This window comes from Lepisma saccharinum, chromosome 28, assembly GCF_977018435.1.
Source record: "Lepisma saccharinum chromosome 28, izLepSacc3.1, whole genome shotgun sequence".
Taxonomy (NCBI): domain Eukaryota; kingdom Metazoa; phylum Arthropoda; class Insecta; order Zygentoma; family Lepismatidae; genus Lepisma; species Lepisma saccharinum.
In genome coordinates this window covers 29,087,537-29,115,433 of record NC_139256.1, presented here as the reverse complement: position 1 = coordinate 29,115,433, position 27,897 = coordinate 29,087,537, and the positions used below count along the sequence as shown (strand labels likewise).

Below are 27,897 nucleotides of genomic sequence, written 5' to 3'. Positions count from 1 at the left end.
CTTTCAATTGATAATCCCCACCCTACCATTACTTTCAATTGATAATACGCACGTCTCCATTACTTTCAATTGATAATACGCACATCTCCATTACTTTCAATTGTTTATCCCACCTATTACTTTCAATTGGTAATCCCCCTACCTCACTATTACTTTAAATAACTAATCCCTACCCCCACGTTATATGTAATTCCAATTGCTCACAGCCCCATTATTTGAACTTACTAAATTTCGTGTCTCATTATTTTCAACTTTAACGCCCTATTATTTATTATTTGGATTTACTAAATTCAAATGGAATTCGGTAAAATTTTATGTATAGAGCTCTTAAAATATTAAAAATTTAAATAATGAAACAAAGCATTTGTGGTGGTTGTGCAAAATGCAGCAAACGTATGACGAAGATTAATATGTACACATTCATAATTAACAAAATTATGTTTTTATACTAAATTTTAGATTAATTGAAGATTTGCAAAGAAACAGTAGACCTTTTCATGATCCTTCCACTCCAAAAACAAATGTTTTGTAAGAGTCACATCAAGTTTATGTTTGGAAATAGTGAAGTTCTAGGAACCACACACACACACACATGTGTAAGCAACAACGATAGTAGGCTATTGTAATTTGGATAGGATGTGATTTGTGAGCGGAACAAGCATGGGAATTTAACGAAGTTCCTTTGCGAATCATCAATTATGTGTGTGTGTGTGTGTGTGTACACGTATTTCCTACCTGCACCGTTGACTCACAAAGTACTACATGTGAGGTAAAACTATCGAAATGTAAAAAGAGGAAGCGCTACCACCCTCCCCGCCTTTTCTACATTTTATTCAAATCGAACACCAGGCACGTATCGAGATATATATTTCGGAGGGGCGTCCTAAAGTAATGTCTCAAAATAATAATATTAATAATGGTAAATTAAAATAAGTATAATTATATTAAAATAATTAATCTATTTTTATTACATTAATAGATAAGAAGGCGATATAACAACAGTGATACAGTATAACATCACGTATTCATTATCTAGCTTACGTGTAGTTAAGGTCGGCAAAATTTGTAAATAAATAGAAACTGCCCTGGCAAGGAAATTAATGTCAAATAGATAAAGAACATAATATTTATTGAGTATGAAAAAATGATGTTAGATCCAGTTGACGAAAGTAAAATGCCTGGTAATATTTTGCATGTTATTATAAGTAGTAATAATTCTTGCATAAATCTTCTTTGGTACTGTCATTCAAAGTCGTATTGCTTTCCAATATTTTTGCGGAAATAAACAAATTGCGACTAAACAACAACCTTATTTTCATTACTTAATTGAAGTTATTTTATGATCTCATTATTTAATTTTTGTACTTGGTAAGTCTTTCGGGGGGAGGTTGGGACTCCTGGACCCCCCTGAATACGTTCTTCGCGGTAGGGATCGAGATAAAGTTACTGTGTCACTGGTTCCAATTCACGGTAAATATGCTCTGCTTCTCTACACTCAAACATACACAAACTCATGGCCTTCCTGCTTTCTTGGTTTCTTGCCTGGGAAAGAGGCAATAAATCAAACTGTGACAGCTACGGGACCTTCTGATGAGGGGACGGAACCCAGCTGTGCAGAGGATTCAAACACCCGCGCGAAAAAGCCCTCCCTTCAGCCTGGGGCAATTTTCGAACAGAGACATCTAGTGGCCAAGTGGCGAACTATGATGAATGAAATTCGGCTGAAGCGGCCGTATCTTTCGCCGTCGATAATACATGACATTTTTAAACAATCATTTTGGGCCGTGCAAGTGACTTTTGAAAGAAAAGCCCTCCCTGGCTTAGTCATAAAAGGATTGAGCATTACGTTAGTATGCATCATAATGGCCATTTTCGTTGGTGCTACCCACAAATCCTATAACCATTCTGTGCTTATTTACGTATTTCCTTATGGGAAATTGAAAAAAAATAATGGTATTTGTGCACATTTATCGAACTGAAATTGCATAAATGTGTCATGTACTTAAAGTTTCATAAAGTAAGTTCACATCCACTGCGTGTTTTCCGGCAAATTTTTGTCCTAAAACGTTATATTCAACAAAATGCAAAAAAGCCCATGTTAAATTTAAGCGCTTTCCACGGCGACCTTCGCCAAACTCCACCTCCCTCTTAAAATGGAATTTTGGTTTTAAAAATGTGAATGTAATCCCAAATTTGATTTAAAACCTGCACTGACTACACAAAATAAACGTATCCCTTCTAATAGCATATTTATGTCGTTACCAGAATATTAAGTTTATTCCTGTATAAAGGGGTCTATTTTTGCTTCTCAACAATTTACAGCAGAATCAATCAATTTTAGGGCCTCCCGATGGTGCAGTGGTATTGTTGTCACCTTGCAATCAAGGGATCCCGGTGGAGGCACATAGTGGTTCGGATCCCACTTTAAACTGTAGGTCCAGTCCCGATTAGCCTTTCTGTGCATAAAGTGGACTTAAAACACCAACTCAATTAATTTTCTGGGAATTGCATAACTCACAAGATAACTCTTGACTTCAGAAAGTGTCACGTTGGTAAATAAACTCTAAATTTCGTGTTTAAGAGTTTATTTCATGACAAAACAGGGTAATAAAATGCACCTCACACCTTTCAAAAACATGAAAAATTAAAATTACAATGTGTTATTTCACATTTTGTGTTTTTGTCAAAAACGAAATGTCCATGCCTCTAGTAACCACAAAATGCATTTTTTGAAATAATACTGGTGCAAAATAAATTAAAACTTTTGCATTGGCTCACCCTTAGGTTTTTTTTTTTTGTTTAGAGATAACTTAGTATTGATGTGAGGAGATCAGACTTTACGCCACATTGGTGACTGAACAGGGTAGTTACTCACCGGGAATTCCAGGAATTATGCATGAGTTATTGGCTCTGGGAATTATGCGTGAATTCTGCTTGAATTTTTCTCCGTAGACATGAAAAGTTGCAACTCTTTAAATTCTCAATTCCATTAAATTTATACATATTTATGAATGCCCTCAGGCAAGTTTTTAACAGTTTAGCTTTTATTTTTATCAAGGAAGGAAAATAGGATTCCGTGGAAAATTAAAGAGATTTTTCTCAATCTGTTTGCTTTGTTAGTGTTCTTTCCACAACAATCTACAATTGTATCTGACAGACGGAAGATTATTGCAACATATCTTGAAATTGATTAGGTAAATTTGAAATTCATATACAATTAACAATTTTTCATAGATTACAATATCCCGTAACATTTGTGACTTGGGTTTGTAGATATATTTCTAGTCTGAGTATATGAAATGGCAAATTTAAACTCCGCACTTTAAATTAAATATATGTGCCATTCAATCGAATTGAATTAGAATCGCACATACCCTTTATATTCATATATTTGGGTGTGTGGGTGGTGAGAGGCGGTAAGTTTGAACTAGAGAAAGCACCGGCTTGTACCCTTGAATTTTTGGAAAGTTCACCTTCAAAACCGGGAATTATACTTCAATTTTGTACTAGAGTGGCCACCCTGCTGAATGTGTTGAGTGGTCACTTGAACTTACTTTCTTGTTACTTCGTGAGTCGTTTCCATGTAATTATCATTCCTTATTGTAATTGTGATTAGCCTAGAGGGGCAGAAAAGCAAGTGAAATAAGAACCCTTTGAAGGTTTTATACAGGGTTTTCCAAAAGTTCTTCCCACATTTAAATTCACTATAACTTTGTAACGAACAGAGATATTTCAGTGAAATAAAGTTTGTACTGCACAGCAGTCTTTTGGTCCAAGACATCATGCTTTGGGCTCCAGCTACATAATGCATGCAGGTTTCGAGTATCCTGGGGGAAAGTGTAATAACTTTTCTCCTGAGATTTCCACCTGTGTATGGGACTGGTGACCATCCCTATTGTGACATTGGGGAGTTATGAATGTGTAGTGTAACCTGGTCACAGAAACCTACGATGACTGAGGGTTTGTCATGCTGTAACTGATTGGATAATCTCCCACCTCGGCAGGTGAGATTCAGGCCGGTGGTCAGTAAGTAGGCTGTTGCACCACGGGTTATATACCATATTTACTCATGTATAATGCTCACTTTTTTCCAAAAACTGTGGTGCGTATTATGTACGGAATAATTCAGGCAGCCAACATGAAACTGTACAGGGTCGATCCATGATTTTGGGACACTTGCATTAATTTTTCATGTTTACGGAACCCTATCACGTTATGTCGGTGTAAAGCTTAAATCCTGCAGTTTCTGAATATGGAAACAGTATTCCATTCAAGATAACTACACTAATGTGAAATGCGTTTGAAATAAGTTCATCACAAAACGAAGGAACGTTCTAATTTTTATGGTACTTTGGATGAAAGAAAACGTAAGGAAAAAGATAATAACAGTTAAAATGTATTACTGGCCAAATAATATGACACACATGGAGTGTGTAAATTCCTTAATGGAAGAAAAATTGTGGAGCTAACTGCTATTTGGAAGGTCCTGAATGTGCCTCGTATAAATGTTACATTAGTCACGGAAAGAAAAAGTATATATTTTGAAGTTCTTTTAGAAGGCTACTTCACATGATTTTTCACTTTGTAATCTAATCTTCTGCGACACAAAGAAAAGCAGTGCAACTCTGGCGGAATTCAGGCATGCACCTTCCGTGACATGGGATACGTATCAGCAGTATTTGATGGGCAAGAAATAATAGAAAATAACTTTCTGAGCACTGCAAATCCATAACGTGATTTTGATAAGCTTTCTACTATTACAGAATAAATAAGGTGGTTAAAGAGTGAAAGCTTTTGGATGCTAAACACAATGGAGGGAGAGGGGGGAGGTGGCATGGGTTGGAGACTTATTGTTTACACAAGAGGATATTTTCCTCTTGGTCCACGTAGCAACAGGTGACTCATTAAATAAGTATGATGTCATTCACTCTTGATCAGCATAGCAACAGCTTTACGACCTACAACTAACAAAGCCAATTCTTTGAAACTGGATTGTACTGTGCATTATATGCATTTGTCACTTTTACCCATAAAAAACCAGGGTGCGCATTATACACGCATAAATATGGTAACAGGTATTTTTGTGTATCATTATAGAAGATAACCGGTAAAATACTTCAAAATACTGGTTATCTATGTATGTGCTAAAGTTTGAGAGTTATGTATTTGTTTTCTTAACAATGAATTGATTGTATCTAAAGATATCAGTTTGGCGGTTACGTGGAGATAGGTAATTAACTCTGATAAACATACTATTCATTTTTCCGCGTAATTTTTTTCAGAGGTCAATTTCGCCACTCATCTGGTAGCTTTGTTCACGCCTGACAAAGCCACCAGACTAGTGGTGAAATCTATCTCTGAAAAATGAATAGTAAGTTTATCAGAATTAATGAATTGATTTTAATTTTCCCGTTTTAAGTTTCTGTATTTTATGTTCCTTAGCTGTAAATATGAAGGCTTCACTGTGTGTGTGTGTGTGTGTTTGAAAACTAAAAATAATTTTGTACATTTCCAGATTCATCCTGAATTGAGCACTCGGGGAATAACATTACAAGATGTGGCACTAAGAACTCAAATTGCAAAGCGAGTAACACATCGTCCATCTCAGCATGAACCAAAAGCAAAGAAAAAGTTGAAGGTGGAAGTCAAGCCGATGGTGGACATCAAGATAAGCCCTATTGTAGAGAGTTCCCTGTCAGAATCTGAATCGGAAGCTGATGGTCTCCACAATGAGATAGACAAAGTTGAAGAAGAACCAAAGGTTACACCAAAGATATCACGCAAGCGGACTCCGTCGGTAACGCCAAACGAGAAAGCTTCCAAAAATCAACACAGTAGCAATAAAGTTACAATCAAGATGGAAGACGAAGTGGCCAACGATTTTTCGGGTGATTTTCAAGCATTTCATCATGGTGATCTGGAAGGTTTGGACATGATGAATTTGCCTATGGAGCTCGAAGAGTCGCACAACATAGATGTGAATCTGGAAGAAATAAAGTAAGTTCTTTTTCTCTTTTTAACCGGTTTCATATCTGGTTTTCTTTTGATAGTATCCGATAGTATCCATAGAAAGTATCCAAATATACGTGTCTACAATATATACACTTTTCAAGGGACCATGTGGAGAACTTATAATGCGAGAAAATGTAAAATCTAGGAAAATTTCATATCATTTTGCTATTTTGGGACCTTGAAGATTGAATGTATAATGTGGGAAAATGTAAAATCAGGGTTCCACTGTATATACACATGCATCACGTGCCAGTGGAAGGCATGTCCTTCCGGCAGAAATAAACTCTACTGCTGATACTCTTACTCATTTTAATCACATTGTAAGAACAGTTGAGGCACACTCATCTTGTGCATGTTGCTTCATATCGCTCTGTTAACATTATAATACATTTTCCGAACTAGTACAGTTTGAAGCCATCATACATTCTCACCGAACAAACCAGCCTCCTGGCCCGTGCATTTGGTAAATCTCATTCTTGCACGAAACGCACAGGAAGTGACTTTTGAGACAGCATAACAAACCTCATGAAACGCATAAGAGCACTTATGGGACGGCCAGTTACCATAACTCTTTTAACGTGTTAAACTCGTGCGACTTTTTGGAACGGGCCCTCTGTCACTCACTCACACAGACTGAAATAAACAAACATGTGGTTGAAACTGGTTTTTCACAGAACACAAATTACCATAATAACTTTTCTCAATATGCACACACAGCTCCACTATGTTTCATTCTAGGATTAGATTTGTCATGGCTTACAACTGAGGAATGCTATATCGAAACAGTGTGCGACATAGCCTGAAAACATCCGGTAGCTTCTAATCCTGTAAACTGTTATGATATTGTATTGACTAATATGTACATACTCTTAAACATATTTGTTTTCAGGCCTACACCAGAACTTATGCAAGAGACACACATTTGTTTCTTTTCCTTGGTTCGGGATGTGATATGCTCAACTCCAGATCAACGCATGACCATGTCGATGTTGGAAGAGAGCCTTAGAGCGTGGCAGGAAAGTCCTATTTCACCACTGAACGATTGGTATGCTGCAGCAGACAGTTGGGTCTTTATGCTGTCCTCAGCAATCAGATTTTTGTCTGGAGATTACCCAGGTATGACTAAAATTAGAGGCACATATTTTTGGTAAACAAAGGCAAACTTTTGATACAAAAACAGTCAATTTTGGGTTCAAAAGCAGTAAATAAAATAACATTTTAGTGTTATAGTGGTGAAAAAAGTATAAAAAGTGGTATATAAAATAACATTTGGTTTTAAAATTGTGAATATAATCCTAAATTTGATTTAAAAACCACTTATTTCACATATTAAACATATCCCTTCTAATATCACATTTATGTAGTTACCAGAGTATTAAGTTTATTCCTGTATAAAGGACTTAATTTTTTGCTTCTCAAATATTTACAGCAGAATTAATCAATTTTCCATGAATTGCGTAACTTACACAGATAATTCAAACTTTAGAAAGTGTTGAGTCTGTAAATAAATTCTAAATTTCATGTTTAATAGTCTATTTTGCATTTTGCAGTTCATTTTGCATGATTTCGAGACAGAGGGTAGGAAAATGCACCTCATACCTTTCAGAAACATGAAAAATTAACATTAAAATATGTTAATTAACATTTCATGTTTTCATCAAAAACTAAATATGCATGCCTCTACTAATATTATTGGCATTTATTGATATTATTATAATTATTATTAGAATTACCTGAAACTGGTGCTTGTTATATGGATAACAACAATCGATAACAAAACAAAATTTAACTTTTTTGTACTCTACAGAATGAAACTTCACATTTATCTCAGCATTGAGAAGATATTGAAAATATAATTTCATAAAGTTGTCAAACCATTTACATAAAATAAAAGGTGCAAGTATTCAGCAAAGATCAATTTTAAAATGTTTTTATATTATTAAAGAACTGTTCTGGTTCCCACTGACATGGATGCTTGAACATTGTAACATTGTAGAAGTTATGTTTAGAATATTAAAATATTATTACTGAGTTGAGAGCATACCACATCGATTTAGAACTGTTTTGCTTTAAAATATTCAAAGAATTACTGAAGATAATTTGAATGTCAAAATAGATTTAGTTTAATTTTGCATTTCACTTTGCATCATAATGTTGATATGAAATTAAATTAAATTGCACATTGTGCATAATTTAACAAAATAACAAGATTCTGTGAACAAAAATTCATTCACTTTTGCACTAATGAGATAACCTTGTGTTCTAATAGTTTTGGCTGGTATCGATGACTAAATTTGAACCAATACCACTAGTGCCCTAAAATTTTAAGAAAAGAAAATTGGTCCATTGAAAGATCTTCTCGTTGAAAGTGCATTTTTCAGTTTTGGCTCAGGAGCAACCCAACGTCGCACATTAGATTCGTCAAGTTCATATTTCTTTCCGGCCTCTCTGTTCCTTGTGGCTTTATCGTTAACAGACAACTGCAAGTTTGAAACTTGCATCGTAACTATGCTTTATTCCCAAGCTTGATGATTAGAGGCACATATTTTTGGTAAATAAAAAAGCAAAATTTTGGTACAAAAACAGAGTCGATTTCGTATTCAAAAGCGGTAAATAAAATAAAATTTCGGTGTTAAAGCGGTGAATAATCACATCAAAAGTGTCATATAAAATGACATTTTGGTTTTAAAATTGTGAATATAATCCTAAATTTGATTTAAAAACTGCTCTTATTACACAAAATAAACTTAGCCCTCCTAATAGAACATTTATGTAGTTACCAGAGACTTAAGTTTATTCCTGTGTAAAGGGGTCAATTTTTGCTTCTCAAATATTTACAGCAGGATTAATCAATTTTCCGTGAATTGCATTACTCACTCATTTCAGACTTCAGAAAGTGTTACGTCAGTATATAAACGGTAAATTTCGTGTTTAAGGGTAAATTTCGCATTATTTCGTGACAAAACAGGGTAGGAAAATGCACCTCACACCTTTCAGAAACATGAGAAATGAACATTACAGCATGTTATTTCATATATCGTGTTTTCGTCAAAAACAAAATTTGCATGCCTCTATTGATGATGCTTTCTTCTCCACACGATCGTTCTTATTGGCAACAAACCTGTAGATCCACTTCAGTAGAAATGAATATCTGTATAAGCTTTGAGAAGAACGAACACAATCTTAATAAAATCAAAGAGTACGTTATCAAGAATGCTGACATTTTTTACAATGCTTAGTTAGAAACAACAATGCTATTGTTGCATTATTGTTATTTCAAATGAGAAATCAGCACATTTTTTAACAGCACATGATTTGATGAAATGTCATATTTTTTTTTTTTGAGGTTGCGAACATGACTCCTAATTTTTCACAATTGAAATTTGCATAAAATGTGCAGCTTATATTCGGGCCAATACGGTGTTTTTGAGTAGAAAGAAAGTTGAGGCTATTTCAAAGAAACAACCTCAAAACCACGTTTCTCTTTTGCATGAACAGTACAACACTGTACTCAGGTAAACTTCGCAAGTGGTATGTCCTTTTTGATCATTTTGAAAGTAAATTGTTTAATATCGTAATCACTAGGGTCTCGGACTCTGTTATAACATATTTTTTATTTTGCATATGATCGAATATTGGGTCAGATCTTTGCATATCTGATAAATATCATCTGAAATAGACTAACTTGATAAGGCATGTTTTGACATATTTTAGCAATTTCGTGTTTTTACAATATATTTCTTCAATTTTCTCCTAATAAGACATATTTCTGTATAATTTCATAATTATCTTGCATGTAATTGGTTATTTTATAATTTATTCTTTGTACCTTTAGCGCAATGGATAGTTCATATTATCTACTATGCCAGGATAAGGAAATTACGAATGAAGAAATTAAGATCAAATGCTGTATTTTCTTATCTAGTACAGAACAATAGTATCCCTTTTTTTTATTCCGCTGATAGTTGATAGCCATGCGAACGTTGTTGAGGAAATATGTTCTCAGTCATTGTTGGGTGGGCACAAGAATCATCGGGCAGAAAATAAACAAGTTTCAATTGTTCTCATTTCTTTACCTTTTTTTCGCTTCTCACAACAATCAGTCAGATTTACTGGAGCTGTAGAGAGCTGTCAATTGTGCTTTAGTTTCCAGAAATGTGTAAATCTGACATAATAATAAATGAGACTTAGGATAATTGCAGTGAACCTCATGATATTTTCAGTATTTTCCCACAACTTTTATTGGTTAAAGATATTCTAACTCATTTAATACCCCACCCTAGTCGATCTTCCCTGGAAGATGCCGACATCTTATAATGAGAAATTCGAAAGTACTGTCGTGCATGTTTGCTTTACTGGAAATATTTCTGCATTTTTCAAACATGTTTTTAATTTTTAATTGCATATTTTTCAATTTTTATGACTTAGTTTTTATAGAACGTAAAGTCCCAGCCCCTAGTAATCACTTTAAATGGATTAATGTTATTGATTATGATACCAGTTCCAATATGCCTTTTTTTTTTTTTTTTGGCTAATGTTCATTCACCAGATTCATTGCATTGCAACAGTGTTATAACATTTTCAGTTTAATGCTTTTGTAAAAGCATGACAAAAAAAAAATCAGTTTCATTGCTTGTAATATGATGCTCCTTTAATGTAATTTTAAATAGGATCTGTGATATAATTACTATTTCAGTGTAAAAAAAATTGCTTAACAAATATCAGGTAAATATATCAATAAAAATACTATGAGAGAGCATTGAAACATTGTCAATCTAAAAATATGCTTGTTTATGTAACATGTATTATTTTATTTATTTAATTTAGAATATGTTGTCGATGCTTTCAGATGCACAGCCAGAAGACTTTGTGCCTTACATAGAATACAAGCCTCACATGCAGGCTTATCAGTGGATAGGAGCTGGGAGGGATTCAGACAACCATTTGCTCCCGCTCTGTCAGTACTGGCTGGAGAGGCGGGATGAGATGCCAGCGGAGCCAATCAGGGAAGAGGAAGGTGAAGAACGAGCAAACTCCCCACCACCTCCAAGATGTCCCACATCGTGGATGGTTCGGCCAAGTACTGAAGAGGAGAAAGAAGCATTTAGAGAACAAGTAAGCATAATACTAAACATTTAACGGTAGTCCTGGTCATTAGGGGATAAAAAGAACACATTTTTTTATTCTAATTTTGTACTTTTGTGTTCTTTCTTTGAATGCACAATTTTCATTTTTTCTGTTTGCTGGTATTGTCCCCAATACTTCACACATGCATGTTGTTCTTTTACAGATTACATGTACAGGGCTAGCATAAATGATGTTCCTGATTTGAAACACTTATTACTAGAGGCACATATTTTTGGTAAATAAAAAAGCAACATTTTGGTACAAAAACAGAATCAGTTTCGTGTTCAAAAACTGTAAATAAAATAAAATATGTCTGTTATAGCATTGAAAAAGTGGTATATAAAATGACATTTTGGTTTTAAAAATGTGAATATAATTCCAAATTTGATTTATAAACTGCACTTACTACACAAAATAAGCATATCCCTTCTAATAGCACATTTTAAGTTGTTACCAGAATATTAAGTTTATTCCTGCATAATGGGGTCCATTTTTGCTTCTCAATTTTTTTATCTATAGCAGAATTAATCAATTTTCCGTGAATTGCATAACTCCCAGGATAATTCTGACTTCAGGAAGTGTCGTGTTGGTAAATGAACTTGAAATTTCGTGTTTAAGAGTATTTCGCATCATTTCGTGACAAAACAGGGTAGGAAAATGCATCACACCTTTCAAAAATATGAAAAATTAACATTACAATGTTTTATTTCACATTTCGTGTTTTCATCAAAAACTAAATATGCATGCATATTACTTATGTTTAATGATATTCAGAATCACTAACTTGGTATGGATGTTAAAGTAAAGACTTGAAAAATTTAATGTTAGAGTACCTTGCAGCCACAAAGTATGCACTGTTCTCCACTAGAGTCGACATTAGAGAAAGTGACTGCCATTGAATATAGGAGAGCTTTTCCCACATTCACAAATTTGTTATTCGCCTGCCCCAGTGGCAGACTAGTTAGCACATCTCACTGCCATGCCAGAGGTCCCGGATTTGAATCGTGGCATGAGTGTTCTTTGTGAATATCCCTTCATCAATTTCATCATATCGTCATTCATTCTCATCTCTGCCAAAACAGGGTGTCTACCATTCCAGAAAGTCAAGAACAAGTCTAGAAATTACGTTTGTAGTCAAGAATTTTTGCTATTTTGTACAGTATAGTGAATTTGCATTGTTATATACCTGTACTGGGATTTGATAAGAACTGAATATTTGGAAATCTAAAATTGTATTGAGTTGTGGTTAAGATTTGTTCCCTTTATTTCTTAAGAATTACATTCTTGTATGCATAAAAATATGGAAATAATGAGGTCATTCCCCATCCAGGATGAAGTCTGAAGCATTAATAATTAAAGCAAGTCTAAATCTCTTGTTGAAGTACAGCTTCAGTTTTCATCTTAACCGGCCTTGTGGTAGAGGTTTCGTATTGAGTAAAAATACATATATATTATCTTAATTTCTAGGGATGTGCCAAAGCCGATTACAGATGTATGAAAATCGGCAGAAATTGACGCATCGGCAAAAATCCGATATTTAAACTGGTACAGATTATACTAGAGTTTTTACCTTCTAATAACTTTTATATTCTAGTTTTGTAAGATTTATTGAAAATTTGGTTATGATTCGTCATTATTGTAGAGTTTTTGTAATAAAATTATTGCAAACTCGCATTCAGAGGATCAACCTAACTATAAATCGGAAATGAAACAGTACATTGCTGAACCAGGATCTGCTGTTGTATTGGAAATTCAAAAATGAGTATTCAAACCTGAAGCAAGTGCTGAGAAAATATTTGAGTATACCTGCTGCATCAGTATTCAGTGATTGAGTGTTCAGTGTTGCTGAACAGATTTGCGATAAGAGAATAAGTAGGTTACTTCCTGAAGTGCTTTCAAATCTCGTATTTCTGAAGTTGAATCTGTCAGAACAGGCATTCATTTTGCATGTCAAAGAACTGCTTGTGTACTAATGTTAAATCTCTAGATTCACATAACCGTTTGTAGATGCAAATATATGATACATTCGCATCTCTTGAGAAAATATATGTATATACATATGATATGCAATAGAAAATAACTTCCCATTTCTGTTTAGTAATCTTATGTATCGGAATCGGTTAAATATCGGCATCGGTATCGGTTCCAAAAATTATCGGTGAGTACATCGGCATCGGTAAATTTTCAGCTTCATCACATCCCTAATTGTTACATATGCTTTAATAATTAGAGCAAGTCTAAATCTCTTGTTGAAGTACAGCTTCAGTTTTCATCTTAACGGGCCTTGTGGTAGGGGTTTCTTATTGAATAAAAATACATATATATTATCTTAATTTCCAACTATACCTAAGTAGGGGGCGATTAAATAAATGTTAAGAAAAGTGAAAAAAAAAAGGTCAAGAAAAAGTCAAAATTTTGGATTTGTTATTTTGGTAGACACCCTGCAAAAGTGACAGGGAAAGCAAAGTAACATAAACCAAATCAACCACGCAAATTTGTTATTCATATACAATTTCATTTCCGCTCCAAATTTGCTAAATAAGTAGTACTCTAAATTTAAGAAATGATGCAACATCTGTAAGAGAAAGTCAACAGGCCAACTGCCAGTTGAGGAGGAAACAGTGGCATGATTCCATGCAAGCTTCACATGCAGCTTGTGAAAATCACAACAACCATTACAGCAATTTCTTCATGATATTCTGCAATGTACAACATGTCTGCAGGATTTTGATTACAGGCACGATGTATGTAGAGCCACCAAACACTCCTGCCTTCAGTGATAGCCATTTCCTCTAATGTTACCCTGGATGTGCATAGTATGGGGTTGTGTGGTGGACCAACATAAACTCTTCAAATGTGTGGTTTTGGGTGCAAGGAGAGGGAGGGGGCTGTTTGAACTAAATCATACTTGCCTGTTAATTGTATCATCCAGCAATTGCAAGGTGGGTCTGTTATATCATTTTTCAGTGGAAGGATTGGTTGTGGATACATAGCATGTTCTATAATGTAAGGTCTGAAGTTTGAATCCTGCGTAAATATGGAGGAGGAGGTCCCTCAAGAAAATGTTTTGATTCTGTTTTGTAAAATCAGATTGATTTCTTATTCTTGTTATTTGTTGCTTCTCTGCCACTTTTGGTTAATAATGATCAGATTGCTTTCAATATCATTAATTGTTATGATAATGACAGCAGAATAATATCTACATTTTTTTAACTTTTTACTACTGGTGGGCCTGATTAATTGGCAGTGTTATAATCAGTCTGTTGATCAGTTTTCATTTAAATTACTCAACATGTGGACACTTGCATGTATGTGATTCTCACAAGCTCTAACCATATATAATTTTATGTCTGCAGCATATGCCATTGTAAAAAAATCATATTTGACCATTTGCACTATTTATAGTTACAAAAACGGTCTTGGTGACCGAGCACGTTAAGTCTTGCCACTGAAGTTGCCAGGTTTCAGTGAGTCCCGACCTGGGCATGGATGATGTTCTTTCAGTGTCTTCTCATCAATTTCATCACACACCCTTATTGTCACTATTAGCCAAAAGTGGCAGAAAGACAATATAAAGATAATAAAAAAATACTAATATAGTTACAGACTAAGGACAAAATAGCCAACTCCAGGATTCAAAGGATTTTAACTACATTTGTAATATCATATATACTGTATTTTTAATCAGCATATTATATCTTTTATATATACACACAAGTGATGTTTCCCGAATTTTGAATTTTAGGGATGGGACAATATAAAATTTTGGCTGATACCGATAAAGTACCGATACCGATAACCGATATTCTACCGATCCGATATAAAATTAGAAATGGTCCTGGAAGAACTTGAAAGGTTCATTGACCTTAAAGAATGTGTGTTTCAAAGTGACGGCAGTGCAAGAGAAATTGCATATTTAGACATTTACTTTTTTAAAAAGTAGGGCATGGAGATTATCCATAAAAATTACAACAAAATGGCAGAATTTTGCACTAAACTATCAGATATTTATCGATATATCGGATCAGTAAAATAATCGGCAATTTTACTGATATGCCTATATTGGCCGATACCGATAGAGCACCGATTAATCGGTCACATCCCTATTGAATTTGCATCATCAGCTCTTTCTGTTGTGTTGTGTTGTGTCAAACTTTTTTAATCATTAGATTTCAAATATCTAGGAAGCATAATTGAGAGAAGTGGAAGAATAAATGAGGTAAACAGAAGAGAACAAATGGGTGGTGGACTATATCAAAGCGTTTGAAGATTAATGTGGAACAGATGTACCTATGACATGCAAGAAGGTAATATATAACATACTACATGCCAATAATTACATAGGGAGCAGAGACTTGGACAATGACAGAGAGAGACAAAAGAGTGGAGATTTAATTTTTAAGGAGTATATTGGGGAAGACTAGAAGGGGTAGAATAAGTAATGAGGAGATCCAACAGATAGTGGGGGTGGTGAAGCTTCAGGACAGGATAGATCAGGCACATATGAGATGGTTCGGACACATGAAGAGGATGGATGCAGAAAGACTACCAGTAAGAGCTTACAATGCACAAGAAGTGTGAATAAGGCCAAGGGGGAGACCAAGATGTCTGTGGAAAGAGCAGAGTGGAGAGTGTTTGGAGAAGAGGACAAGATTGGAATGCCGTGGAAAGAGAGGAGGTGGGGGAAGACCAGGAAAAAATGGAGAGGCTTGAATTCTATGTCAACCCAGCCAGAGGCAGGAAACTGCGAAGGATGAGGATGATTTCACTATCCAGATAATATGTTTTCTGTTGGTACCCAAGTGAAAAGAGTTTCCAAATTCAATCTCATTTAAATTATATTTTGTGTTATAATACTTTAGATAAAATATTGTAAACTTATGAATAGGATATTAGAAATTAGGGATGGGACCGATTAATCGGTACTCTATCGGTATCGGCAGATATAGGCATATCGATGTATCGGTTTATCGGTAAAATTACCGATTATTTCACCGATCCGATATATCGATTATTATCTGATAATTTAGTGCAAAATTCTGCCATTTTGTTGTAATTTCTATGGATACTATCCATGCCCTACTTTCTAAAAAGTAAATGACTAAATATGCAACTTCTTTTGCACTGCAGTCACCTTGAAACACACATTTCTTAAATAGGTCAGTGAACCTTTCAGGTTTTTCAAGGACCATTTCTAATCTTATATCGGATCGGTAGACTATCGGTTATCGGTAAATTTTATATCGGTACTTTATCGGTATCGGCCAAAATTTCATATCAGCCCATCCATATTAGAAATATATTTCCCAGCAGAAAGCGTAAGGCAGTTTTTAGTGTTAATTTTTTTCATTGCAGTTTGAATTAAGTAATTGAGGAAACTGTATTTAATTTATGCTTGCTTCTGATTTTTCAGGAAAGGCTCCGATATGAAAATCCACATAGGGCTTTCACATACCGAATGCATGGCTACGAGTCTGTTGTTGGACCAGTGAAGGGTGTCTACAATCAAAGTGTTGGGATTAACAAACCAAGAGGTCATTCATTGTTAATAGCAGATCGCCCACCATTTGTCACCATACTAGCTTTAGGTAGGTGTTTCTATTTTGGGTCTGTCAAGAATCATAGTTATTGAATAGTTGCAATCTGACATTCTATTTTTAAGCTTACAGGTGATGTTGCTTCTAGATTGTACGCATTTCTTTTAGTACAGCACTAGAATTCCCACCCCTTCCGATACTCCTTCTAATAGTTCTGGTGCGTAACAAAAGCCTTGTGGAAGAATTGATATTGAGATATGCACTTATGATATGCATTGGTAGAAGTATAATATGTCAATCAATTATAAACAATACAATTAATTAGTTCTTAATGTTTATTATATTACTTTCCTTTCATCTTTTGCTTGAAATTTGCAGTTCGTGATGCAACAGCCAGACTGCCTAATGGAGAAGGTACTAGGGCAGATATTTGTGAATTGCTAAAGGATTCCCAGTATTTGGCTCCTGGGGCTACAGAGAGCTTACAATCTGTTGTTAGTGGTGCTTTGGATAGATTGCATTATGAGGGAGATCCTTGCGTAAAATATGATACAAAGAGAAAGATATGGATTTACTTGCATCGTGGCCGAACGGAGGAAGAATTTGGTATGTATATGTTTACTACATTATTTTATTTATCACTTGTACTCTTGTGAATAAATTCCTGTAACACTTCGCCTTCTGCTGAAAACTTCAGAAGAGAGAGAATATTAAGACAATTGTACAATTGAAATAGCAGTATAGCTAAAAATCTCCTAAAGAATTAAGATTGAAATACTGGTGTACATTATTTATGTTGTTCTTTAGTTAATGTACTATTCTGGTAATCAAATGACAGGAAAATCTGTAATGAATTCATATTGCATCATTCATTGTCATTGTATTGATAAATTTATTCCATCTGATGAAGATTGTGCTAGAAAATGCTGGAAATGTTTGAGAATATCAAAATAAAAATATTTTTTCAATTGCTTATTTTGGTTGGTTAATCATTAAAGTTTTTCTGTTGGACATTTGGCTCCAGAAATAGAGTGAATTGATGTTAGCAATTAAGTATGATACAAGACAGATACCACTTGTATTGCTTGGTAATAATAGAAATAAGATCCTCACCTCTTCTAAAAAATATAATTGTATTTTTGTAACTGTTATCCCTCCCTCCCAATCTCTTGTAGATTATGTCCCCTTCTCGTTTCCCTGAGTACTCCTTTCCTTCTTTTTCTCTTCCTTAGCTATTTGCTTCTCTTGTCTGTATCCCATGTCTTTCTTTTTTTCTGTTTTCCTCTTCTCTATCCATTTCATGATCCTCTATACCCATTCCTTCTCCATTTCTCCTCTGTACCCATTTCCTCCCAGATGGCATAGTGTTAACGTCATCGCCTTGTAATAAAGGGGTCCTTTGTTTGATACCAGTGGTTTGATTCCACTTTAAACTGTAGGTCCAGTCCTGATTACCCTTTCTGTGCATAAAGTGGACTTAAAAATTCAAATTTCTCCTCTATACCTCTTTCCTTCTCCATTTCACCTCTGTACCCATTCCCTTCATTTTCCCTCTGCATCCATTTTCTTCCTTTCTCCTATTTACCCATGTCATTTATCCTTTCTATGTACTGTTTCTTTTTCCCTTTTTCTTCTGTACCCATTTTCTTTTCCTATTTTCCTGTATACCCATTTCCATCTTTATGTTCTGCACCCTTTTTTGTATCTCTTTATTCTCTGTGCCTGTTTTCTTATATATATATATTAGGGATGGGACTGATTAATCGTTACTCTATCGGTATCGGCCGATATAGACATATCAGTGTATCGGTTTATCGGTAAAATTACCGATTATTTTACCGATCCGATATATCGATAAATATCTGATAATTAAGTGCAAAATTCTGCCATTTTGTTGTATTTTTTATGGATATTCTCCATGCCCTACTTTCAAAAAAGTAAATGTCTAAATATGTAACTTCTTTTGGAAATAGACGTTTATTAAGAAGATCAATTCCTCAAGGACCATTTCTAATTTTATATCGGATCGGTAGAATATCGGTACTTTATCGGTATCGGTCAAAATTTCATATCGACCCATTCCTAATATATATATACAGTCAACTCTCGATTCAACGACCTTTCACAGTTCCCGGCAAAAGGGTCGTTATTTCGAAGGGGTCGTTATTGGAATTTGCCCCAATTTTCTGCTTAAACGGAGATCAAACGGACACAAAGATGCATAGGAGATGGTAACACCATTTATCCTGGTAGTTATACAACCTGTTATGCACAGGACGCGTGTTGCGAGAAGGAAAATAGAACATGAAAACGTTTTCACAAAAAAATAATGTTACTTCCTTTCAATTGTGCACAGTCGTTGCTTTTCCAGGAAATTCTTACAATTATAGTTCATGAGAAAGCCGTTTGCACAGAGACCTATGGAAAGGAAAACAATCTCTCGCTTATTGCAAGCGAAACTCGAAGAATCTTGACACCAGTTACGCTGGCGCCAGCAAAAGTCGGGAGATAATGGGGCAGAATGAATGTTGGATTTTATACGTGTCTAGTGGAGCATTGTCTGTTACAAGATTAACTGGTAAGATTAGATCTCTCGGGAGAAACAACACAACCTTTATAGGCACCAGAAAAAAAAAAAAAAAAAGCGGGGCTGTAATTTTCGTTCTGTTTCGGCTGTGTAAAATACATCACAAAAAAAAAACACGTTTTCTTTGCTTCAACCAACTTCATTCACCCTCCCCCCTTCCCCATTGAAGGGAGCAGTCCAAACTCCTTCCTTGACTTGCATTGTAATCCAGTGTGAAAAAGGAAACGTGCAACTTGCAATCTGTCTTCACCCAATGCGTATTCTAGGACACGTCATTAAACAGCGTCCCAGTCGAAAGTCATTTAGGTTTGGAATTGAATTTCACTTTAAACTGTATATTTAGTCCCGATTAGCCCATCAGCATAAAATGAACAAGCTTTATGAAACTGCGCACTTCGACATATCAAAATGGTAGATCGTTATTTACTCTCACGTTAATTGATGATTTAATGTTTGATTTAGGAGTATTCCCGATGTCAAACACCCACTCCTCCAAAAGTTTTCCCCTTGAATAATGTCTTATTAATCGATCTCAGCGACCATTCCTACATTGAGCACTTTTTTTTTTTCTTCACATGAATGGTTCTGAAGAAAATCGGATGTGAATTAAATTTACAGTTTTGCTTATCAGAAGGCGCAGAACATGAAGTTGTTTTAACTCTTGTTTTCCTTTCTGGAGATCGAATTTCGTTATCGTCAAATGAAAACAGCTTTGCGAGATTCAAAACAATAACTTTTTCCTTCCCGCTGGATGAGTCATTGCTGTTATCGGCAAGCAAGAGCTTTGAAGACGCTAGACAAAACACTGGCGCCAGCTGCATCGTAAAAACAAAGGAGACCGGCTGGAAGTTCGAGCAACAGGTGGCGGAAGAGAAAAGTCCCAGCATTTTAAAGATAACGCAACTGTCGAAGACGGAACTTTTAACAGGAGTGTGTGAAGAAGGAAATGTCCCTTGCTTTACGTTTTACCATGCAACAGACAATAATACGGGTAATATTTCCTATGCAGACAACAGCATAAAAAAAGACCTGAATTCTGCAATTATCAACATTGCCGTGCACACCAGTGGCGGAGAATAAGCTGGGAAAAGGGGCTTTGATTATCTCTAACAGTTTCGCTTTTTTATGAAGTGTTGCAGGGAACAAAGAACACGTTTTGAATGAAAGCGGTTACTGGAAGTTGTCGGCTACAAGGTCGAGAGTTGCTCATTCACGGGAACCTACTGAAATCTAGGTCAGAGCTGGACAGATGGGCCAGACTTCCAGGTGCCAGGCATCTGTATTTTGGAACATTCCTGCGATCTTATCTCTCAAGGTGTGGTGTATTTATCGATGAAAGAGCTTGACCTACCATACACATTGCCAAAGACTGCAAGTCCAGCAGTCATTTCGGGCTGCCCCTTCCCCCCTCACCTGCGAGTTTTCAGCAGCTCTTAGGACAAGGAAACAAGTCAAGGTCGATTTAAAATAACATCCAAGCACATTCGATCTTCTCTTCTCGCGTATCCAAGAGAAAGCGTGGCAAAACAAGCCTGGCGCGTTGGGTAGCGGCTGTCGGTTGCGGGGTAACATTGGTGCACTTGAGGGAGGGGGGGGGGGGCAGAGGTCAAGTGCTATTGGATATCACTCAAGCATGGTGTGGTGGTGTCTATTTTTAGTTCAGACCCAATTGTGAGCGGTAGAGCGCTGGTGAAGGGAATGATTGGGGGAAAAAAACGCATTTTTCGGCCGATTTCCTTCAATTTTTCAACTTTTTTTTCGAAATTTTTCAACTTTTTTCGAACTTTTTCACGGTTCCCGGGAAAAGGGTCGTTACTTCGAGGGGGTCGTTATACCCGGGGTCGTAGAATCGAGAGTTGACTGTATATCTTTTTCCATTCTGGCAGTCTCTTGTGAGACCGAAGAGAGAGAGAATGTTTGATATTTGAACTGATGGAAATTTTCTATTATTCCAGAAAAATTGCATCAGCAACAAGGTTTCATGGCAAAGACAAAGAAAACGACTAGTCAAAGGAAGCCAAGCAGAAGCAAGCAGAAAGAACCAAAGGAAAATGCATCTTCAAGTCAGCTGAAGTTGGATGTTGTCACTGCCGTCAGCGCTGCACAGACTTCTGCCCGTGCATCTAGTAGTTCAGGGACAAGTGCTAGTACGCCTACTATAACTAGAACAATTTCAATGCCTAGTCCAACCGTACAGAGCCTCCAGGTGTCCACTTCATCAGGAATTCAGACGATTCAAGTGACGACACAGCCTACGACAGGTCAAACGACAGGCACCGCATCACTTTTGTCGACCCCATTGACTCAGACTGTGAAAACGGTGACACTTACGCCGACGTCCATTGCCAAAGTGTGCGCGGTGATGGCCCAGGGTACAGGTGTGCAGACGAGTGTGGCTGCATCAAGTGCTGGGAGGGAAGGAGCGAAGACGACCACGGTCTCGGTACCCACTGCTGCAAGGGTGGCGGTGTCGAGTGAAATGATAAAGGACCTCAAGGGTGTTTCTCTCAATGTGAGGAGTCCAGGGCCTCTGATCATTCAAGGATCTGGTGGGAGTGGATCGCGGCCAAACTCTACCGGGAGTGCTCATTCTCTTCCGAGTCCGAAAGCAGTTGTCGCGAATGTTAATGCTACGCAGTTAATGAATGTTTCACAGGTAAGTTCATACTAACGTTTATTTTTTTTTTTATGAGAGGAAATTGAACTACAGGGAATTGTCCCATCATACATCTCATCAGTTTATTTCATGCTCATCATTAAGATTAATCCGTGAGGTAGAAAACAAAGTAAAATAACCAAAAGAGAAAAAATAATAAAATTTAGTATTTGTTGCTTAAAAATTATATTGAATTACCGTGTGTCCAATTATATATACAAAGTGCAATTACTGTGTCCAATTATATAGGCCTATACCAAGTGATACCAAAATAATATCAATACTTACTTTTTCCCATTACTTCATTGATTTATGATTTATTTTACTGCCTATCACTAGAAGCACATATTTTTGGTAAATAAAAAAGCAAAATTTTGGTACAAGCACAGAAACTATTTCGAGTTCAAAACTGGTAAATATAATAAATTTTTGGTGTTATAGCGGTGAAAAATCTGATCAAGTGCAGTACATAAAATGACATTTTGGTTTTAAAATTGTGAATATAATCTTAGATTTGATTTAAAATTTCACTTATTACACAAAATGAACATATCCCTTTTAATAGCACATTTATATAGTTGCCAGAGTAGCAAGTTTATTTCTGTATAAAGGGATCTATTTCTGCTTCTCAAATATTTACAGCAGAATTAATCAATTTTCCGTGAATTGCATAACTTTCAGGATAATTCAATCTTCAGAAAGTTTCATGTTGATAAATAAACTCCACATTTCATGTTTAATAGTCTATTTCTCATTTTGCTTCATTTCCTGACCAAACAGGAAAGAAAAAAATCTTTCAGAAACATGAAAAATGAATGTTACAATGTCTTATTTCACATTTTGTGTTTTCGTCAAAAACAAAATATGCATGCCTCGACCTATCACTTAAAATTGTTTAATAAATTCTATATTTGGGGAGAAATGATAGTGTCTGTTGGATCAGACATCTGGTAACCTTTTTTTATTTTTTATTTTTCCTCTCAGGTACAGCTTATGGGATCGAGAAGTCCACAGCAAGGTTCACCAAAACCAGTATCTTCAGCGAAATCAATTGTCACGTCTGCTGTGTCTGGAGTCAAATTAGTAAATGCACAACCAACAGGTATGTTTTTTTTTCCATTTTATATAAGAGCATTAATGTATATGTAAACATGCCTGCAACCTTGTGGCGTTAGGTATTTCTCTAGTGGTAACATTGTTGCCTTGTAATCAAGGGGTCCCAGATTTAATACCCGCTGGAGGTCCATAGTGGTTAAAAACTCAGAATTAGGTAAAAAAAAAGTTTTACCACTTTGAAGTTTGAAGAGCACAGGGTACGGTTTTGCATTAGTTACAAATTTTTGTCACTTCTGTTAAAATGCACTTGAATGTTAAAAAAGGAAATGTTCCTGATGTTTTCCTAGAATATGTTCTTCTTCTCGTGTGGTATTTGCAGCTCTATATGTTGATAATTAAAGTAGATAAAGGCTGGTAAATATTCCATCAACAAGTGTGTTTAGAATCCCACGTATTCTTTGAGAATGGAAAACATTACCTTTAAAGTTTAATGTTTTCACTAATCAGAACATTGTTTTGATGTTTGGACATTTTTGGTCTGACATATTGTTCTCCAACTTTTCTCTATTAATGTGCTATGTGTAAGTATGTTACGTGCAACTTCTCATCCTTAAGATTATTTTCTGCATATATGTTACAGCCTCACTGATCATATTACAGTTATGTAAACATTAAAATATGACTGAGCCAACACCATTGTACCAGTATATGCCAATATCAGTGGTGCAGCGACTAAATGTTGTACAAGAATGCATAATTTTCTTTATTTTCACAATAAATTGTTCGATGGAAGAAATAAATTTTGTAATTAAATAATTATCTCGTGTAGAATTATTAATATTTTAGAGCAGGTAGATTGCTATGATATAGTTCCAATAAACTAACTCTCTAGCCTTCTTAAACCCGAAGGTTCATGGCTGCAACAACACAGGCCTTCCATCTGTGTCCCTATCTTGAGCAAGATCTATATACTCTTTTCCATCCCTACTGATTCCCTTTAGGTCAATCTCAACGTTGTCCCTCCGTCTTCGTCTTGGCCTTCCTACAGGCCTCTTACCAGCAGGTTTCCCGACAAGTATCCTGTAAACTCCTCTTTCCTCTCCCATTCGTGCCACATGGCCTGCCCACCTAAGTTTTCTTGATTTAATTATTCTAATAATATCTGGACATGAATACAAATACTGGTATAAAAACAAACACATAAAATTCCACCAATCTCATATACAGGGTGTATCAGAAGTGATAGTACAAACTGAAAGGGTGAAAAGTACATAATAGTACAATGGGAACACAATATAGTTCCAATGGAAAATCTAAATATTACATTATGTAAATTTTCTCAAGTGCTTTCAATAGTTACAGTTTCCGAGTATGTGCATAGATATTAGTGGGAATTGGCATCTGGTATCAACCCAGCCTTAGTGTAAACGCTTTATATTTTGATTATTGAATCTTGTTCATCTTATAAATTGTATTAATTTTCTTTTTCCGAAAGTTAAAAGCATCACGAGTCCCATTGGTTCACCACTTCACAGTACCCAAGCCATCCTAATAAAACAAACCGAGGCTAGTCAGGCATCAACTGTTCCAGTCGTTGCGACCCAACGTGTTGCGGTTTCCGGCGGGAAGGTTGTCACATCTGCTGGAAAGACATTGCCCGTTAACCAAAGCAAACCAGTGGTTGCGAAAGTGTTGACCAATTCCCAGGGGCAAGTCATTTCGATGGAAAGCTTACTGGCACATCAGAAACATGGAACTTTATCACAAGGTAAGTCGAATTTTCAAATTCTGGATTTTTCAAAATTATAGACTACTCTGAATCAAAATTGGATAGCTTCCTTCTTTTTCTTAACTCCGAAAACCTAAATTTGGATTCTAAATCTGTGTGTTTACGTCAGCTGGATCAAAATATGCTAGATTAATTGTACAAATTCAGTATTTAAAACAAAATGCTTCTAAAAAAATATTGCACCAAAATTTAGATGTTGACCCAAGTTTTACTGTAATTTGAGGATGAACCAATATGAAATATCTGCTATCATAGTACAGATATAAAATTCCACCAATCTGATATACAGGGTGTGAACTTTTCTAACGATGGAAGCGGCCCCGGCGCACACCCAGCGTCGAATAACATGGGTACCTGGGGGAAACCCTGGGGGGTAAAGGCGGTCAGGGGCGTGATGCTGATCACATCACCCCCACTCACGACCGGATCAAGAAAGTGTGGGGCGTTACCCCCACACCCCCTATACGCCTTCATGGCGTGGTGCTATGCACAGGGGAACACTTTACCTTTACCTTTATCAGAAGTGATGGTACAAACTGAAAGGGTGAAAAGTACATAATAGTAGAATGGGAACACAATTAAACCTTGTTTCCATATTAAATACACTAAAGTTGCTGACTAAGGCAGTTTATTAAATTAACGGGTTCAAGAGCGGTAAATAAAATAAAATGTCACTGTTATAGTGGTGAAAAAGCAGTATCAAAATGACATTTTGGTTTTAAAAATGTGAATATCATAATCCTATATGTGATTTAAAAACTTACTACACAAAATAAACATATCCCTTCTAATAACACATTCATGTTGTTACCAGAATATTAAGTTTTTTCCTGCATAAAGGGATCCATTTTTGCTTCTCAAATATTTACTACAGAATTAATCAATTTTCTGTGAATTGCATAACTCGCAGGATAATTCTGACTTCAGAAAGTGTCCCGTCGGGAAATAAACTCCAACTTTCATGTTTGAGTCTATTTTGCATTTTGCAGTTCATTTCACATTACTTCGTGACAAAACAGGGTGGGAAAATGCACCTCACATCTTTCAGAAACATGAAAAATTAACATTAGAATGTGTTATTTCACATTTCATGTTTTCGTCAAAAATGAAATATGCATGCCTCTAAGTATTTGCCAAAGTATTGGACTCGTAAAAAAGAAGCACATTTCCTTGTTTTGAAAGTGTTCTAACTAAATATTAGGGATGGGCCGATAAGAAATTTTGGCCGATACCGATACAGTACCGATATAAAATTTACCAATACCGATAACCGATATTCTACCGATCCGAAATAAAATTAGAAATGGTCCTTGAAGACCCTGAAATTTTCATTGATCTCCGTAATAAATGTGTGTTTCGAGCTGATTGCAATGCAAAGAAGTTGAATATTTAGACATTTACTTTTTCAGAAAGTAGGGCATGGAGATTATCCATAAAAATTACAACAAAATGGCAGAATTTTGCACTAAATTATAAGATATTTATTGATATATCGGATCGGTAAAATAATCGGTAATTTTACCGATAAACCGATATGCCTATATTGGCCGATATCGATAGAGTACCGATTAATCGGTCCCATCCCTACTAAGTATATTTGACGATAACTTTTTATAGGATTAAACTGTTCGTCTGCTTCGATATAATCTTGTTTCCCACAATCCTTTCTTTTACTGTGTCCCAAGAATGGTGGCAGTACGATTCATTTTACGTTTGCAAGAATGCTTGGAACAGTACATTGTTCAGTGCTATTTATGGTACTTGCTTGATTATAACAAAGGAAATAATATTAATTCTCATTGCTGTAAAGGTGTTCTTTATTTGTATCTCCGGGGCAACATGTAATTTCATAAACTACGTATTTGTAATAAGAGTGATACAGGAATTGTACACAAGCTGTGATTAAAAATGAGCTCGAATAAAGTGAAAGGTGAAGGCCAAAGGTAGTCATACGAAGTAATGACAGTACTTTCAGTGTGTATAACCATTCAATGGGCATCACAAAACATTTAAAATCTTAAATTTCTCTACATAAAGTGAGTTTATGTGTGTTTCATTTTTCAACTAATGAGTCCAATAATTTGGCCAATAATGACAACAGTATAGATTAATCTGTACCAGGAATTGAACTCTGGTTGCCTGATGACAAGACAATAACATTAGCCATTAATGATTTGAACCTGAAGTAGATATAAATTGTGTAAAATAGTTATGCATGCTGGAACTAGCACTAAACTGAAACCGGTCCTGATGTATTGGTATCTGAAAGTATCAGTCAAATTTAAACACCGAAACTGGCTGTGAATCTTGCAGGGTTTGCAGAAATTCCAAGTGACAATTTCAAAGTCTAAATATCATGGAAATTATGCAAAATTTAGAATTTTCAGTATCATATCTGTGGGAAGTAGTAAGAAGATCAGCATTTGGTATCAGATCGGTGTGTGATATTGTCTCAGCTCTGGTTAGAACATTTTAGTTTTTGTGACACAAGCATTTGTCAGAATGTAAATTACATAAAAATCAATGCTTGGATGCATGTTTCCATAATCATTCATGTTCTTGTCGTTTGTGTAGGTACTACTTTACGTGTAACGGGGGGAAAACCTGGCCTCATACAGCTTCCAACAGCAACTCCAGGAGGTATCTCGCAGTTTGCTGTTGTTACGCAAGGAAATTTGATATCGGTAGCAGGTCAACCCAGAGTTATTCAAGCTGCTCATCTTACAGCCCAGCATGTTGTATCTCAGGCAGGAACAACTCAGGTAAATGTGTAAAAATTTCATGTAAAGTTTTGTCACGAACAATTTTAATTCTCCTGCGTACCAAATATGATTTCTAATTGTTTACAAAAGGATCAGTGCGAACTTTCTAACAATAGCAATGAAATACTAACGTAGGTAACAATATTATATGAAGAAAATTAACCATTCTTTCTTCTCCTTAATTGACATGTGACACTGATAGTTTCCATCTACATGAACACTCCTTTGGTTGTGATCTACATGAACACTCCTTTGAACTTCATCCAACTTGATGTTGATCTAACTGTCCACTTCTTCAAATAAAAATGCTTTATCACTGCACAGAAGTAATTTATTTTTATTTTTGTGACAGATGTAAAAGTGGTCAATTC

General features: G+C 35.6%; 1 protein-coding gene across 2 annotated transcripts in view; it reads left to right on the top strand.

The window, feature by feature from the left end:
- The window catches only part of LOC145981041 (uncharacterized), a 99,182-nt gene that overhangs the window by 58,154 nt on the left and 13,131 nt on the right, over window positions 1–27,897 (top strand). For both annotated transcript variants that reach the window (XM_083114137.1, XM_083114136.1), the window contains exons 6-14: window positions 5,516–5,997; window positions 6,902–7,128; window positions 10,862–11,127; window positions 16,553–16,727; window positions 17,055–17,282; window positions 21,219–21,919; window positions 22,904–23,021; window positions 24,471–24,743; window positions 27,339–27,526. In XM_083114137.1, the coding sequence (XP_082970263.1) occupies window positions 5,516–5,997; window positions 6,902–7,128; window positions 10,862–11,127; window positions 16,553–16,727; window positions 17,055–17,282; window positions 21,219–21,919; window positions 22,904–23,021; window positions 24,471–24,743; window positions 27,339–27,526 (2,658 nt within the window). The remainder of the gene's footprint in view (window positions 1–5,515; window positions 5,998–6,901; window positions 7,129–10,861; window positions 11,128–16,552; window positions 16,728–17,054; window positions 17,283–21,218; window positions 21,920–22,903; window positions 23,022–24,470; window positions 24,744–27,338; window positions 27,527–27,897) is intronic.